Source organism: Phascolarctos cinereus, unplaced genomic scaffold (assembly GCF_003287225.1).
Source record: "Phascolarctos cinereus isolate Bilbo 61053 unplaced genomic scaffold, phaCin_HiC Scaffold_5;HRSCAF=322, whole genome shotgun sequence".
Taxonomy (NCBI): domain Eukaryota; kingdom Metazoa; phylum Chordata; class Mammalia; order Diprotodontia; family Phascolarctidae; genus Phascolarctos; species Phascolarctos cinereus.
The window spans coordinates 323,556,823-323,572,013 of NW_027555958.1; the positions used below are offsets into that span (position 1 = coordinate 323,556,823).

The 15,191-nt window shown below is 49.2% G+C and overlaps 2 protein-coding genes across 3 annotated transcripts in view; one reads left to right on the forward strand and one right to left on the reverse strand.

The window, feature by feature from the left end:
* The first annotated feature begins 3,030 nt into the window (after nt 1–3,030).
* Nucleotides 3,031–12,592, forward strand: HCN3 (hyperpolarization activated cyclic nucleotide gated potassium channel 3). The gene is given in 9 exon segments (XM_020991593.2): nt 3,031–3,533; nt 5,768–6,197; nt 6,910–7,071; nt 7,603–7,821; nt 8,555–8,701; nt 9,034–9,274; nt 10,111–10,275; nt 10,670–10,725; nt 10,727–12,592. Coding segments are annotated over 9 exon segments (2,367 nt in total). The 5' UTR covers nt 3,031–3,234; the 3' UTR covers nt 11,375–12,592.
* Nucleotides 12,593–13,260: 668 nt separating this feature from the next.
* Nucleotides 13,261–15,191, reverse strand: part of PKLR (pyruvate kinase L/R) — a 29,575-nt gene continuing 27,644 nt past the window's right edge. For both annotated transcript variants that reach the window (XM_020991595.2, XM_020991596.2), the window contains 2 exons: nt 14,632–14,813; nt 13,261–13,668 (listed from right to left, as the gene is read on the reverse strand). In XM_020991595.2, the coding sequence (XP_020847254.1) occupies nt 13,562–13,668; nt 14,632–14,813 (289 nt within the window). In that variant the 3' untranslated portion in view covers nt 13,261–13,561. The remainder of the gene's footprint in view (nt 13,669–14,631; nt 14,814–15,191) is intronic.

A 15,191-nucleotide genomic window follows, 5' to 3' on the forward strand; every position in this document is an offset into this window, starting at 1 on the left:
TCTAATAAATAATAATAATAACTAACATTCATATAGCACTTATGTCCCAGGTACTGTGTTGAATATTTTATAATTATCTCATTTGATCCTCACAGCCCTTGAAGGTACTATTACTACACTGTTTTAGAGATGAGAAAACTGAGGCAAACAAGTGAAGTGACTTGCCTAGGGTCACACAGCTTGTAAGGGTCTACATTTGGATTTGAATTCAGGTCTTCCTGACTCTTGTTCCAGTGCTCTATCCACTGCATCTAGTAGTTGCTTTATGAGGTATTGCAAGACTGTGCCAGGCTGCCTACAGAAATCATCCTAAGTTCAACTTCCATGTCTTTCCACCAGCTTATCCCCTATTCCTGGAATGCTCTCCCCCATGATCTCCACCATTACATTCCTGGCTTGCTTCAAGATTCAGCTCAAATCTTACCTTCTGCAAAGAGGCCTTTTGCTGGTGTTCCCCACTCCCATGCCATTTTTAAAAGATTACCTCCAGTTTACATTGTATATATCTTGTAAACACACAGTTATCTCCATGTTGTCTCCCCCCATTAGAATGTAAGCTCCTTAAGAGCAGGGGTTTTATTGTTGCCTTTCCTTGTATCCCCAGCACTTAGCACAGTGCTAGGCACTGACTGAAAAAAAAAAAAGTTTGGTGACATTGGCCCCTGTGGGATTGTCTTCTTATATCTGCCTACTGGTTTTCTCTGATTGCCTTTAAATCCTAATTAAAATCCTATCTTCTACTGGAAGCCTTTCCCAACCCCTCAATTCTAATGCTTTCCCTCCCTCATTTACTTCCTATTTATTCTGTATATAGCTCATTGGTACATCTTTGTTTGCTTGTTGTCTCCTCCATTAGATTTCAAGCTCCTTGAGGGTAAGGACTGTCTTTTGACTCTGTGTATCCTAGTGCTTAGCATAGTCCCTGGAACACAGTATTTATTATGTGTTTATTCACTAACTAATTGACCCACTGGGTAGGAAGGACTCTCACTTTCTCCACCTCACAGAATGAACACCAGGCATTGGGAGGCCTCCAAAAAATCTGGAGGCAGACCATGTATCTCTCCAATTCCATTAATCCTGTTCCCTCTCACATTGCCAATATGTGTGTAGTATCTGCTGGCCTAAGGAAGTTAGGTAGAAGGCTCTACCATTCACCACCATTTCTAGAACAGTGCTGGACACTGAATAAGTGTTTCGTAAGTGGCTTTCAGACACAACTTCTTCAGTCTCAAAGCACAAAGGAAGGAAGGTCAAGAGAAAGGATAAGATGGCAGATTTGGGGCCTGAAAGTATCATTGAGAAACAATGGGGCAAACCCCTTCACCGTAGCTCAGAAGAGCATAGAGAAGGCTGGTTAAAGAGAGGAGGTTGGGGGACTGTGGAATGAAGACTCAGATACAGAATGGGAGAACAGAAGGGAAGACTGAAGAAAGTTGGAAGTGGAACTTGGGGTGGGAAGAGTCAAAGATGGAATAGACGAAGCATGGAGATAGGAAGAGTTCAGAAAAGGAGTGTCAGTTACTACTTTATTACATATATTTTTAAAACTCATACTGTGTCGTAGAAGCTCATAGGTTCATGTGCAATCCTTTCCCTTTTTGGTATATTGAAATGTTTGTGTTTGTTGATGGTCACATTTATTTTTAAGGGCATCAAGCCAAGCATGGGATAGAAGGAATTGAGGAAATGTCAGAAGGGAAGCTGAGATCAACCTGAAATATGGAAGAGATAAAGATAAAATCTGATGGGGTGGGCTGAGGATTGTTCCAATGAAAAAGCATAAGGGAAAGTGGTCTGAAATTGACCATAGGAATTAAACCAGAAAAGGCCCTTGGTCCAAGCCTCTTATTTTAAAGATGGAGAAACTGAGACCCACAAAGGGGAAATTGCTTGTGTCACACAGTAAGTGGAAGATCTAGAACTCAAACCCAGGACCTCTGATTCCCAATGCAGTGGGCTGAAGCAAGGTTAGATATGGAGTGGTGGGGTGGGGCCTAAAGAAGACTCAGTTAGGGGACTTGGGGATAGGGTGGAGGATCTTTGGGAGGAGGACTAGTAATGGGCAGGAGGGCATGGGGCTGACATGCATGTCTAGTGTCAGGGATGAGAGGAGGCAAGACTAGGTGGAGGATAATAGGCAGGAGAAGAGGAGCTGGGAGTAGGATGGGAAGGTTATGGGCAAGAAGAAAAGAGCTGGGGATAATAGCATTTATATAGTGCTTTAAGATTGGCAAAGTGCTTTACATATGTCGTTTCATTTGATCCTCACAACAACCCTGTGAAGTAGGTTCTATTTTTACTTCCATTTTACAGATGAGGAAATTGAGACAGAAAGGTTAAGTGACTTGCACAGGGTCAGTAGCTAGTGAGTGCCTGAACAGAATCTGAACTCAGGTCCTACTGACTCCAAGTCCAACACTATCCACTAAGTCATGTAAGTTCATGGACAGAGGACAATCAGGGGCTGAGAAGGCTCAAGGGTCACTGGCAAGAGAGGTGAGCCTAAGAGCAAGAGGTAGGAGAGCAGTAGAGTAGCTAGCAGGTGAGGGAATGATGGATTATGGGCAAGAGGGTGGGTCCGAAGGGAAGGCTGGAAGGTCAGGAGCAGGAGACAGACCTTGGGGCAAGATGGAGGGTCGTGAAAAGGGGCGGTAGTCTCAGGTCGGGGTCCGGGATATTGCCTACAGTTGCAGGGGAAGGGCAGTATGATTCCACGGCTCTCCCTTTTCTGCCCGGGACCTGCCAGCGCGCTTCCTAATCTAGAACCTTGGGCTTCGAGCATCTCCCCACGCCTCCCAGACCCGCTCTTTATTCAGCTCTTTCAGGACATCGCAACAAGGCCCAGGGTCTCAGACTTTGCACTGGATCCCGCCCCACTCGGTCTCTGGGCGGTGGAGACCCGGCCCTCCCACGCGGCCCGCCCCCCACTCCCTTCAGCTCCCGCCTGGGGGCGTGCGCTCCCCTCCAACGGCCAGCCCTGTCTCCGCCCCGCTGCCCGCCCGCCCGTCACACACACCCCCTCCGCCCCAAGCGCCGGCAGCTGGGAGCCGCCGCCCGCCCGCCGCCTCCGCTCCTAGCCCGCGGGGCTGCGTCGCCGGCTCCGGCTCCCGCTCCCATCGACTAGAGCTCCTCTCTGGCTCCCGGGGCTGCGGGGGCGGGGGCGGGGTCGAGATGGCCTTGTTGAGGGCCTGGAGGCCGAGGTTTTGAAGGGGAAGGGGGGGGACTGCCAGCATGGATTCCGAGCAGCGGCCCGCGGCAGCAACGGTGGGTGCAGGAGACGGAGGCACCCCGGGGCTGGAGGCGGCTCCCCCGCCTGCCCCCGGCCCGGCTGCCGCCGTCCCAGGACCCTCACCCGTGCCGGGGCCCGAAACAGGACCCGGGCCGATGCGGCGGCAGCTCGGGGCCCTCCTCCAGCCAGCGGTCAACAAGTTCTCCCTCCGGGTATTCGGTAGCCACAAGGCGGTGGAGATAGAGCAGGAGCGGGTCAAGTCAGCCGGAGCCTGGATCATCCATCCCTACAGCGACTTCCGGTACCGCGGGCCCGGGGAGGCTCCGGGACCCAGGGGACCCCGCCCCGTCTGACAGACCGTCAGATACTGCAGGTCCCAGGGATACCCGGGGGGACTCGGACCCTGCCCATCCCTGAGGACCCGTCACTTCCTGGCCGGCGGAGGGTCACCAAGTGGGCAAGGATGGCTGTTGGGATCAGTAGACACCCTGTCCCCCTTCCCACCACCACTATCAACCACCATTGTGTAGACTTCTCGTTTTCTAGGGGGCAGGTCCCATTTTCGTTGAGATTGCTGCAGCTGTGGGAAAGACAGCTAGGGTGGTGGTGGGGGGCAGGTATTTCCGGTCTTGGGGGTCCCGGCTCCACCCTCGACGGCATCTTCCGGTCCTAGAAAGAACAAGTAGGGTGGGGATTCCCGGGTCTGTATACAGTCCTAGTGTTTGGGCAGGGGAAATCAGGCGGGAGATTTCCGGGGGCCACTAGACCTCCCATCTACAGGAAGCCACCCCGGGGCTAGGAGGAGAAATCTTGGGGACACTAGATGGGATTAGGCAGATGGGAGAGTTAGAAAGATCAAGCTCTCTTCTGGGAGCTGTCCTTGGTGCTGAAGGCGAGTGGCTCTAGGTCTAGGGGCGGGGTGGAGAGGGAGAATATGAAAGTTGGAGGCTGGCCATGAGGGTCAGGGGTACTGCCCGGTAGCTTCCCTGAGCCCCGGGAAGGTTAAGGGGGGTGAGCAGTCAGAACCCTTCTAACCCATTTTTAGAGGTTGGATCTCCAATCCACATTGCCGTAAGAGGAAGATGTCCCTGTCCTTGGGGAAAGTGAAGGACAGCTTTTGGATGGGGAAAAGATTTGGGAGTATTATATCCAAGATTTGGGAGTATTATATCCTAAATTTAGGATATAAAGGTTGGGAATGGGTCCAGAACCATTAGATCCAATTGTAGCAATAGATGTCTATTTTTTTTAACTCCCCACACTATGTGTTTTAAATCTTGAAACATTCCCTTCCTGCCCCCCTCCTTTGTTCTCCCTGCTCCTTTCTTCCCCTTCCCTCTTCTGCCAGGGCCCTCACTAATATCACAGCTGCACTTTTCTTGTCTGATACCACATTACTGTGTCTTACTCCCCTCTCCTTCACCGGCAATTTCACTATTCATTTGTATTGCCTCCAGTTGCCTGTATATCGTTTCCCTCACCCCCTTCCTCCATTTCACTTCTAACTGTGTGGCCCCTCCTTACCCTTCCCAATGTATCACCCGCTGGGCGTGTGACTGCCTGTGAGTGACTCAGGCTGTGAAGATCCTATTTTGCTTGAAAGTGCTCTCACTCCTCTTTCAGCTTCTGGTATAAACTTGGGTGTCCTTTAGGAGATAAGAAAAGTACAGAGTATGGCAGAATAGCAGAGCTGGCTCAGTTTTTTTTTTTGTTCCTTTTAAAGTATAAAAGGCATTTACCATTGAGGTGGGAGGGAGAGAAAGGGTCTGAATGGCTGGAATCCAGCAAATAAAAGAATCTAGAAGTAAGAATGATAGAATGGTGAAATAATTAGAGGCATTGAGGAAAGAAGTGGGAGTGGAGGGAAAGAGCTAGGGTGGGTACTATGTAGAAAGGAAAACATAATGAACTTCTAAATAAGTTGCAAACAAAATGCAAATTGGTCTCTTTTATTGTGGCTTCTAGAAATTAAGGGTCCTCTTGATTGCCTTGAACAGAAATAAAGTCTGGAAGTTAGATAGTGGGAAATACCTAGGACTGGGTCACGTTCCTGGAAAGCCCAGACAATTTAAAAAATTCCCTTTGGATGAAGGAGTTTCCATTCCCTTATATTCCTGATTTCTCCTTTCCCAGCCCAGCCTCATACTCAGTTGGAATATCAGTGGATGGAAGGAGTTAGAAAGGCCAAGGTGGTATGGAAAGTTTCTCCATAAAGATGTTGTCCTTGCCCTTGGAAACTTCTCATTGTTATGGGAGAAATAGGACAACTCTACCACCTTTCCCACCTTAAAGACACAGAGATAGAGAGACAAAGGGGGATGATGCAACTGGCATGGATAGTGATAGAATGTAGAGAATAGACCCAGGAAAGTCAGTCCTAGAGAGAGGATTATTACACAGGACTGGGAAGACTAGGGAGGCACCAGAAAGGGGAACAAAATGTTTAAAGACCTGGAGACAGGAGAGGATGAGACAGAAGTGTAGAATGGAGAAAAGGAGTGCTTACAGTCCTCACTCCTCTTCCTTTTCCACTAGATTTTACTGGGACCTGATCATGCTACTGTTAATGGTGGGGAATCTTATTGTCCTCCCCGTGGGCATCACCTTTTTCAAGGAGGAAAACTCCCCACCCTGGATTGTCTTCAATGTCCTCTCCGACACCTTTTTCCTGCTGGACCTGGTGCTGAATTTCAGGACGGGGATTGTGGTAGAAGAAGGAGCAGAGATTCTCCTGGCCCCTCATGCCATCCGAACTCGATACCTCCGCACCTGGTTTTTAGTGGATCTCATCTCCTCCATTCCAGTGGACTACATCTTCCTTGTGGTGGAATTGGAACCACAATTAGATGCTGAGGTTTACAAGACAGCCAGGGCGCTTCGAATTGTCCGTTTCACCAAGATCCTCAGCCTTCTGCGGCTGCTCCGCCTCTCCCGCCTCATCCGATACATCCACCAATGGGAGGAGGTGGGGTGGGGAGGTGGGCAGGGTGGTATTTATCTCATCCCTTGGGAGACAAAGAAGGACTAGAGAAGTGGGTGGAGTTTCAAAGGTAGGGTCTCTGGGGCATGACATCATCAGATGTTGGGGAGAAGAGAGAGGGGTTTTTAGGGTTATTGTTCTTACCAAAGAGAGGGCTGGGATAAAGTTTCTGAAGATAGAATTATAGGAAGATGCTGATATCATGGTTGGATTGATGGTATATAGTACAAAACTACTGCTATAAAAGTGTTTGGAGCTAGTCAGATCTAAGGGAGAGAAAGGAGAAGACCAAGATAAGAGATAGGGGAAATAGGTCAAGGGATTATAAGAATGTGGAAGATGCTGAGTGGACTCAAAAAGTCTCCTCTCCTAATTGGAATAATAGTTAACATTTATATGGTGTTTTAGGGTTTGCAAAATGCTTTACATATTTCACTTGCCTCTACCCTCTTTTTAGTCACTGTAAGGCTGATGATAATTCAAAATTTTCATACACATTTATTAAGGGCTATAAGGTATCTTACCATCCTCTCTAGGGCTATGCCTGTAGTATTAACTGTAGGATATATTGCCGGGGGAGGTTAGGCAGGGTAACACAAAGACAGAAGAGCTAGAAATAATTGCAAAATTGTGAAGAGGGTAGGGACCAAGAGAGAAGTGACCCTGCCCATAGCCCCTGCACACACTCCTCCCCCAGATCTTTCACATGACCTATGACCTGGCCAGTGCTGTGGTTCGGATCTTCAATCTCATTGGGATGATGCTACTGTTGTGTCACTGGGATGGCTGCCTACAATTCCTGGTCCCAATGCTCCAGGACTTTCCTCCTGACTGCTGGGTCTCCATCAACCACATGGTGGTGAGACACTTCTCTCTTCCTAATTATCTATTCCCTGGGCTGCCATGTGTCACTCTTAGGTCACTCTTGCACCACTAGGGGTGGGTGGGAGCATGAGCTGGCTTATGGTAAGGCATGATGGAGAGACAGATAAGAGTGGGAAAAGATACATAAGGGGAGGGAAAAGATGTGTGAAGGCAGAAGAAAGAGAGAAAGGATCAATTAGCCAACATGTATCAAGTGCCTACTACATGCCAGGTACAATGCTGAACACTGGATAGGACAAGACATTGGAAAGAGGTGAGGGGTGAAGTGGGAGAGAGAAGCAGAAGAACAGGAGAACTACCACTCCCAATATGCTTGAATGGCCCTTGGAGATTGGTCATCCTTTTGTGATTTCCCAAGCCCTGCTGAGCTAAGGGCCTTAACTCTGTCTGTGATGTTAGGGGCAAGGCAAAGAGGCTGTTGAATCAATGACTGAGAGCAGGACAAATTTAGAGGGTAAGAGATCCAGGCCCCTCAGTGGCTCAGCCCCACTCTCTTTTTCCTCAGAACCACTCGTGGGGCCGCCAATATTCTCATGCCCTCTTCAAAGCCATGAGCCACATGCTCTGCATAGGCTATGGGCAGCAAGCACCTCAGGGCATGCCAGATGTCTGGCTCACCATGCTTAGCATGATTGTGGGTGCCACGTGCTATGCCATGTTCATTGGTCATGCCACTGCCCTCATCCAGTCTCTTGACTCATCCCGTCGCCAGTACCAAGAGAAGGTCAGCAGGGGTAAAGAGAGGGGTGGAGGTGGAGGTGGAGGTGAACCCAACTTGTGCAGAACTGGGGACTGGACACCCTACTTGGATGCCCATTCTAAATTGTGCCCTTTTGGGTCCCTACATCTTTGCCCCTCCCCTTCTCCCCATCTATTTGCTTTATGTCTCCATGTTTGTTTTCTTGTGTTTGGGGTCTCTGTCTCCTTGCCTATGGGTTCCATGTTTCCTCATACCTGGGTATATCTATGTCTGGGTCACCTTGTACTTTACCCATGGCATCTTCCATTAATTCCATTCTCTAATGCTTGTATATCCCTATGTTGATATCTTTGTATTCTTGCCTTCCTGTCTGTGCCCTTTGACTTGTTTCCATATTTCTGTTCCTGTGTGATCTTATGATTGTGTCTCTGTGCCCACATGTGCCTTTGGGTCTGTGCTCTTGTCATATCTCCTTTTCTCTGTTCTTCCCTGTGTCTGTGTGTCTCTGTCACTCTATGGCCTCGTGTCTGTCTCTCCATCCCTATGTGTCTCTGACCCTGTCTTTATGTACGTATTCCCATATCATTGTCTCCATGCACCTGTCTTCCTTCATGTCTGTGTGGGTCTCCATGCCCATATCTCCATATCTACGTCCTCATATACCTTTATGTCCCTGTGTCCTCGTGTTCTTGTCTTTGTCAATGTGTCTATGTACCTGTGTTGATGGCCTTTGTATGGGTGGGGCTGGTGCCTCCAGTATAAGCAGGTGGAGCAGTACATGTCCTTCCACAAACTGCCAGCTGATACCCGTCAACGCATACATGAGTACTATGAACATCGCTACCAGGGCAAAATGTTTGATGAGGAGAGCATCCTGGGGGAGCTGAGTGAGCCACTGCGTGAGGTAGGAGGTGTAGAGAATAATACTCTTGAGATGGGGTGGGGTACTGAATGATGCTGAGTAATGTAGAGGGGGACAGGAGATCCTAGTATGGGATGATTGGGAGCTTTGAGCAGTAGGAGCTTCTGAGGATGGGGAGCATCTTCAGGGGATCGCTTCTCTGAAGGTAGAGCCTTAGAGTAACATTGCCCATGCTGACCCCATCTCTCTCATTCCTCTTATGAGGTTGGGGTCTTTGAAGCTGATTAAGTTCAGTGGGGGGTGGTTCCCTGGCCTGAATATGAAAATTTCCCTGGGTGATAACCTAACTGACCTCACTTTTTCCCTCTGCCCAGGAGATCATTAACTTCACCTGTAGGGGCCTGGTGGCCCACATGCCCCTGTTTGCTCATGCTGACCCCAGTTTTGTTACTGCCGTGCTCACCAAACTTCGATTTGAGGTCTTCCAACCAGGTGACCTCGTGGTTCGTGAGGGCTCAGTAGGCAGAAAGATGTACTTCATCCAGCATGGACTACTCAGTGTGCTGACTCGGGGTGCCTGGGACACTCGTCTCACTGATGGCTCTTACTTTGGGGGTAAGCAGGACTGGGATAGAAGTGGGGAAAAGAGATAATGGGAAAACAGGGAACTTAAAGATAAAGGTGGAACTAGCCCTAGATTCCATGTTCTTTTCTTTCTCTTTTTTTATTGGGGGGATTTGGTGCACTATGTCCTTGTACAGCTGACAGATAGGCAGTCTCACATAAAGAGGCAGCTCCAATGGGTGAGAGCAAAAATATCTTGGGGGCAGTGCGAAAAACGATCTGAGGCACTTAGGTTTTTCCTTTCAAGCCTACCTTTGATATTCATTTGAACCTGATTTCACTTAGAAAAAAAGTTTGCTCATTAGTGGTTCTTTGGGAACCAAAGAGTATAGAGACACATAAACACATACAGCATGCCTAGGCTCATAAACCCATAGGAACAACAAATGGCTAGAGGAACAGAGAAGTGTGAGGCTGGCAGTTCAGTTGGGAAACAAGACTATATCTGGGGCCCAGGAATCCCTGCCTCATCCACAACTTTTTTTTGGGGGGCCAAGTGAGATGCTATCTCCTCCAGATAGCAACAGGGGGAGAGGAGGGTAGGGAAATAAGAGAGATCAGGAACCTTTCCTATAGTAGGAGCTGGGGGATAAGATTATCAGAGCATTTGAGAGACCCCAGAAGGAATTGGAAAAAAAAATTATATCATGTCCTCAGAGAATTCTAGTAAGTATTCCTTAAGGGAAAGCAATCCTTGTTCTTAAACCACAGATTTTGCTCCAACAGTAGAGAGCAGCAGTGCTGGGGGAGATCATGCTAAGAGGTGGATATGAGAGTTAAGGTGGATGATGGGATGCTGATACCCTGCCCCTCTCCTTTACCCTCAGAAATCTGCCTACTGACTAGGGGCAGGAGAACAGCTAGCGTGAGGGCTGACACCTATTGTCGCCTCTACTCACTCAGTGTGGACCACTTTAATGCAGTACTAGAGGAATTCCCCATGATGCGGAGAGCCTTTGAGACAGTGGCCATGGACAGGTTGCACCGAATTGGTGAGTCCCTACTTTATCCACCCTTAATGGTGAGGCCCTTTCTCTCTTTTTTTTTTTTGCCCCTGAGTGACAATCCAAACATTTGGCCTTTCCTTCCCTCTATTTCCCTGCTTATGGCCCATTGCTCACATTAGCAGTGCCATCTTTCCCATCCTACCCCTGGCCACACCCAATTCTGCAGCTTGGAGGCTCACCCCTTAGCCCAGGTCCCATCTCTCTGACCTACTTTTGACTGTTCAGGGTTTCCCCCTCCCCCTTAATTTTAAATAGGATGTGCCCAGTACCACCCCATAAATGCCTACTTTTTAGCCCTTATGTGTGAGACACATCTTCTGAAGATCTCTACTTACCAGCCTATCATCCTTTGACACCACCTTATCTGTGACATCCTTAGGAAAGAAAAATTCCCTGCTTCAGCGGAAGCGTTCAGAACCCAGCCCAGGAAATGGTGGTGGGGGGAATCATGGAACAGCATCTGGTACAGCATGACCGGGACATGGCCCGGGGAGTAAAGGGGCTGGCCCCAGGCACTGGTGCTCGCCTGAGTGGAAAGCCAGTGCTGTGGGAGCCCCTGGTCCATGCCCCGCTACAGGCAGCTGCAGTCACCTCTAATGTGGCCATTGCTCTAACCCATCACGGGGCACCTCTGCCCCTCTCCCCAGACTCTCCTGCCATTCTTCTTGCTCGCTCTGCTCGACGATCAGGTGGCTCACTGGCCTCACCGCTGGTACCTGCTCGGGGACCCCCTTTGTTGGCTCAAGGGCCTTGGGCATCCACGTCCCTCCTGCCTGCACCAGCAGCCCGAACTCTTCACGCCAGCTTATCCCGGGCAGGCCGCTCGCAGGTTTCCCTGTTAGGTCCCCCACCTGGTGGGGGTGGACGGCGGCTAGGGCCCAGGGGACGGCCACTTTCAGCATCACAACCTTCACTTCCTCACCGAGCAGCTGGGGAATGCTCCCCTGGGCGCAAGGGCTCAGGAGGTGAGCGCTTGCCCCCTTCGGGGCTCTTATCCAGGATCCCAGGTACCGCCCCACCCCTCAGGCCTCTTGCCACTGATCCAGGTGCCACCAAGGGCCCTCAACTTCCTGCAAACATGTGAGAACTCCTGGGTACATCTAACCTTGATTGTGAGAGAAGGTGTGGGTGCTTTGATGTCGATGGCTACCACAAACAAAGCATCACACACTGCAGGTGTCTCCCTTTACTGCGAAGTGGAAATGTCTACATAACCTTTAGCCCTGCCTGACATGTCTCCATCACTGCCAAATAGAAGTATCTCCATGCCCTTTGCTTAGAGCATTTCCCTGGCCATAGACCTTCCCAGATACAGGCACTTTACCCTCTTCCCCACTCAACAGGGCATGAGGATCTTCTTATCCTCTTCACTGCCAGGTAGAAAGATGTCTTCTCTTCTCCCAGCTCCTGCATCCCTCTACTCATGAGCCCTTTTGGGGCAGACACCCCATTACTGCCTAGTGTGGCTACCTTCCTGTTCCCCCACTATTGCCAAAACCACAGGCCTCATGCCCCTTGTTTGGGCATCCACCTTTGCTGTCATCACTGCCATTTGTAGGCACCTACCCGTCTACAGCCCTCTCACTGAATACAAACACCTCTTGCCCAAACGGGTATCTCTTACCAGCTTTCCTCAATCCTATCTTTGTGGTAGAAAAATCTTCTTGTGAACAAAGAGCCACATCCTCCCTCTGCTCCTAACCGGTTGTACCCCTGGGGATGGGGAATGTCCAGCCCTTGCCTAATGAATGTGCCAGCCTAGGAGCCCTAGCAGCTGAATCCTTAGGTAATTAATGATTTATTTATGTATTGCCCTCTCTCTTAGAGGGAAGGGGAAAGACAGAGGCGGTCTCTCTCCTCTTGCCAGCTCTGTGGCCCTCGCCTAGCTCCATCAGCCCTGTGGGGGGAAGGAAGGGCCACCTGGGGTAGGTGTGGGGGCAGTTTTTCCTTTTAGGTGTCTTTTTTTCCTATGCTGTGAGAGAGTGGGGAAAGGGTGAGAATCCAAGTGGAGTGGGGGAAAGACGGGAACAGGGTACGGGTGGGGCAGACCAGCCAGCACCTCTGCCTTCTCAGGGATACAGGAAGCCCCCCAACTTCCCCCTCTGTCCTTGTCTTCCCCTTCCATAACATTAGCCTAGGAAGAACAAGAGCTAGAACCCTGGCATAAAGCTCCCCTGCCAAGCTCTGGGCTCTGGGATTCTTAGTGTATGTATGTCTGTGTGGAGGAATTATTTTATTGGGTTTTTTTTAAATGTTTGTTTACAGATAGTTGAATATATATTTTAAAAAATGTCCCTTTTGATTCCTGGTGTGCATGGGGTACAGCAGTGAGCTTTAGGATAAGCATGTGAACACTAGATTAAGGGAAAAGCATCTAGGCAAATGATAACAGGGTGTTCACTGAAGAAGAAGAGGAGGGGTGAGCATTGTCTGGGGGACAGCAGCCGGGATGAGAAAGGAAGTGGGGATGACTTTGGGGACTGGCCCAGATGTCAGAGCCATCCTATATCATTTCCTTCTCTAGCCTGGAGTGGGATATTGTGGTGCCATAAAAGTAATGCTAGAGCTGGGGTCAGAGGAGCTGGTTTCAAATCCTGACTCCCACTCACTATTTAGGTTTTCTTGGACAAATTATCTCCTTTCTCTAAGCCTTAGAATCAGGTCTGTTCCAGAGCTATACCTTGGGATTCTGAGTCCACGTGTGCTTTCAATATTGGCAACAACTAATGAGTTAATGCTACAGGATGCAGGATTTGAACCTTCTGAAAAAGGAGCATTACTTTCTCTATTTAGGGAATTCAGGGATCCCCTGAACATATGATGCCCTCTCCTCTATATCATCTCTAATTCCCACTACTGGGTGGGTTAGAGGAACTCCAGGAGAAGGAGTTAACCAGCTGAGCTGAGATCAATAACTTAGGGCATTTTAGCAGCCAGGTGGGGATTGGATGCAATCACATTCAGGCAATATTGAGGATGATGGATATTTTATTGAACACTTACTTCCAAGAAGCTTCAAGGAACTATAAAACCTGGTGACAGAAGAGGGCCCCCAGGGACAGCACGTAGGAACTAGAAAGGGGCTGTGGTCTCTGAGAAGGTTTACAAAGGGATGACGTTTCAGCATGTGGGGGGCAAGTGGAGGAATTATCTTTTAGAGTTGGGGAAGGGTCTATATGAAGGGGTGTCATTGGGTGGGGGAAGTCACCTACATTGGAATATGGTCCTGAGGGTTCAGACACAGGGGTATAGATTATGGGAACGTGGAGACTCAGGATACGCTAAGCACCCTCATGATGTTTGTGTAGCCTGATCCAGGTCGCCAGCCTGTCACCACAATCACAAGGTCCCCAACTCGGAGGAAACCACGGAGCTTCCCTGGGTAGAGAAGAGGGAGGGGGTGAAACTCTACCTAGGACAATCTGAGTAATAAAAATTAATTCTCAGTCACTGAGTGGATGTGGGACAGAGGCAATCATACTATGTTCCCCTACCCACTCCCCAACCTCCCCACCCCTGCCCCCACCAATCCCCAGAGACCTATAGTACTATAAGGATTCACTGGATGCCAGTAAGCATGATACATTTGGAAGGGAGCATTGTTGCTTTAATAGCTTCTCAATCCCACCTGTGTTGCCTTGGTGATAGAGGATGGGGGTGGGAGGTAAAGATACTTTGAATGAGGTAACTGACATTAATACTAGGTGAGCTGTCATAGGTGTTTTTTAGGCCAGTAGCTAAAGATTGCCTTCCTGAGCAGAACCACACCTAAGGTGGGGTGAATGGGGCTTTGTCTCTGGAGAGGAACATTTAGCGGACTCTTAACAGCACTTGCTTGCCTCCTACCATATAAAAGCAAGCGTGCTTAGCAACTTCCTAGCGTGAATAACTTCTGTTACAGCTATAGTCTGGTATGTAGCAGTTGCCTATACAGCAATAGCTTTAAGTTGACCCCTCAATTGAATTGCCCTAGTACAAAATTATTGATGATTGGTCCTTAAGTTAGTGTGCAGTTCCATCTGCCTGGTGCCTGCGGTAAACCCAAAATCTCCCCAACAATGAAAGGTGATGGCACTGTTGTACTAGCTCTTCCCCCATATTCAAGGGAAGAAAATAAATCAGCCACTTTGTCACATGCTTTCATGTCAACTGGGTTAGGTGGCTTCTGCTATACAAAAGAGTTCTAATAAAGGGTCTTGGGAGGAGAGGAGTTGGGGGAGGTGGAGGGATGGTATCGCAGAGTTGCCATGGAAACAGATGCCTAGAAGGCACTAGGGAGAGAGACTAGGGTTGTCTTGGGTGAAGAAAGCAGAAACTTGGGAAAAGCTATGGAAGCCTCACCACTTTCAATGCCAAACTGGACACGGCGGTCAACATCATCAGTCCAGACGGGCTCTTGGGGGTCTTGGTAGAGGACAGGAAAAACACCACGACACAGATGGGCCTGGCGGGCAGTCTGAGCAGAACGGGTGACAGCAATGACAGCTGCTCGGGGACGGTATCGGGACAGGAGTTGTGCCGAGCTAGGGGAGACAGAGCATGTAGCTTAGTGGAAAAGCCACCGGATCGTGAATCAGGAGACCTGGTTTCCAGCCCAGACTCTGCCACCAACTTTCTCTGTGTCAATCTCTTTAGGCTTCAGTTTCCTCATTTGTAAAATGTTCTAACTACCTCCAACCAGTGCTGTAAGGATCAAATAGGGTAACGGATGTGAAAATACTTTGAAAAATCTAAAGCCCTTTACAAAGACTAGGCATTGGTATTAGGTACTTGGGACCCTCCCTAAGCCCCTGGATTGCTATCTTTTCCAAACCAGTAATTCCAGTACTCTTACCCTGCTCTTCACATCCTTAAATGTTCAGCCTGCCTCTCTGTCCCTCATGGCTATTCCCCACCTCTGC